The 1,062-nt window shown below is 34.3% G+C and overlaps 1 protein-coding gene across 1 annotated transcript in view; it reads left to right on the top strand.

Annotated features, from left to right (window-relative positions):
* Window positions 1–1,059, top strand: part of CHMP2B (charged multivesicular body protein 2B) — a 25,233-nt gene extending 24,174 nt beyond the window's left edge. The window contains exons 4-5 of the mRNA XM_012644319.1: window positions 233–374; window positions 568–1,059. Coding sequence (XP_012499773.1) covers window positions 233–374; window positions 568–678 — 253 coding nt within the window. The 3' untranslated portion in view covers window positions 679–1,059. The remainder of the gene's footprint in view (window positions 1–232; window positions 375–567) is intronic.
* Window positions 1,060–1,062: the final 3 nt, after the last annotated feature.

The following is a 1,062-nucleotide window of genomic DNA, read 5'->3' as shown; positions in this document are numbered from 1 at the left end:
GGGTCTTGCTCTTGCTCAGGCTGGTCTTGAACTCCTGAGCTCAAACAATCCGCCCTCCTCGGCCTCCCGGAGTGCTGGGATTACAGGCTTTACTGATATCTTAAAGTGACTTTTGTAAATGATTGATTCACTAAATGTACTTTCAATAACATAAATATAAAAAATATATACACATAGCTGGGCTAATTTCTAAAAATGTATTAATAAATCTAACCTGGAATTTGTTTGACAGTAATTGCTTTGTTCCCTCCTTTCCCCATCCCCCAGTCAATGATACGCTTGATGACATCTTTGAGGGCTCTGACGATGAAGAAGAAAGCCAGGATATTGTGAATCAAGTCCTTGATGAAATTGGAATTGAAATCTCTGGAAAGGTATGAACATGTTCTTTTCTTAGTTGGAAATAGTTTCTACCACTTTTGTCAGTTAATTGTTACAAATTGTTTTTTACTATTAGGTGCACGTTTTTATATTTGTTTCAAAAGTAAATTACATCACATCCTTGATGTCCTAGCCCACATATTTGCTAACACACATTTCTTTCCTCTTTTCCTTTCTTTAATATAGATGGCCAAAGCTCCATCAGCTGCCCGAAGCTTACCATCTGCCTCTACTTCAAAGGCTACAATCTCCGATGAAGAGATTGAAAGGCAACTCAAAGCTTTAGGAGTAGATTAGTCAAAAAAAGTCATAATATTTTTGCTTATGTATAAACCAGGCACAGTGCAGATTCCTTTTACAAAACACATTTATTTTGCAAAAATAAAGAACGTGATTGAACAGTTGTTTCCTAACCCATGGCTATTTTGAATCTTTTGCCAAAGAATGACAATGAAGCAAAAATGGGAACAGTTTGGATTTTAATTAGAACTATTTAGGAGTGATGATGTGTAAAAAGTTGACTTCTTTTCTGCATGGCACAGAGAAATTATATTCATTACTTAGTGTCAGTTTATGTTCTAAATCTTTTTAGACTGAATATAAAAATCTTGTTAAATGTCACTAGGCATCAACTTAAAGAGACTTGTAAAAATATTAAAAATATATCATTAATTCTGTTTC

Source organism: Propithecus coquereli, unplaced genomic scaffold (assembly GCF_000956105.1).
Source record: "Propithecus coquereli isolate 6110/MARCELLA unplaced genomic scaffold, Pcoq_1.0 Scaffold21, whole genome shotgun sequence".
NCBI classification, from domain to species: Eukaryota; Metazoa; Chordata; class Mammalia; order Primates; family Indriidae; genus Propithecus; species Propithecus coquereli.
This window is presented reverse-complemented; position numbering and strand designations above follow the sequence as displayed.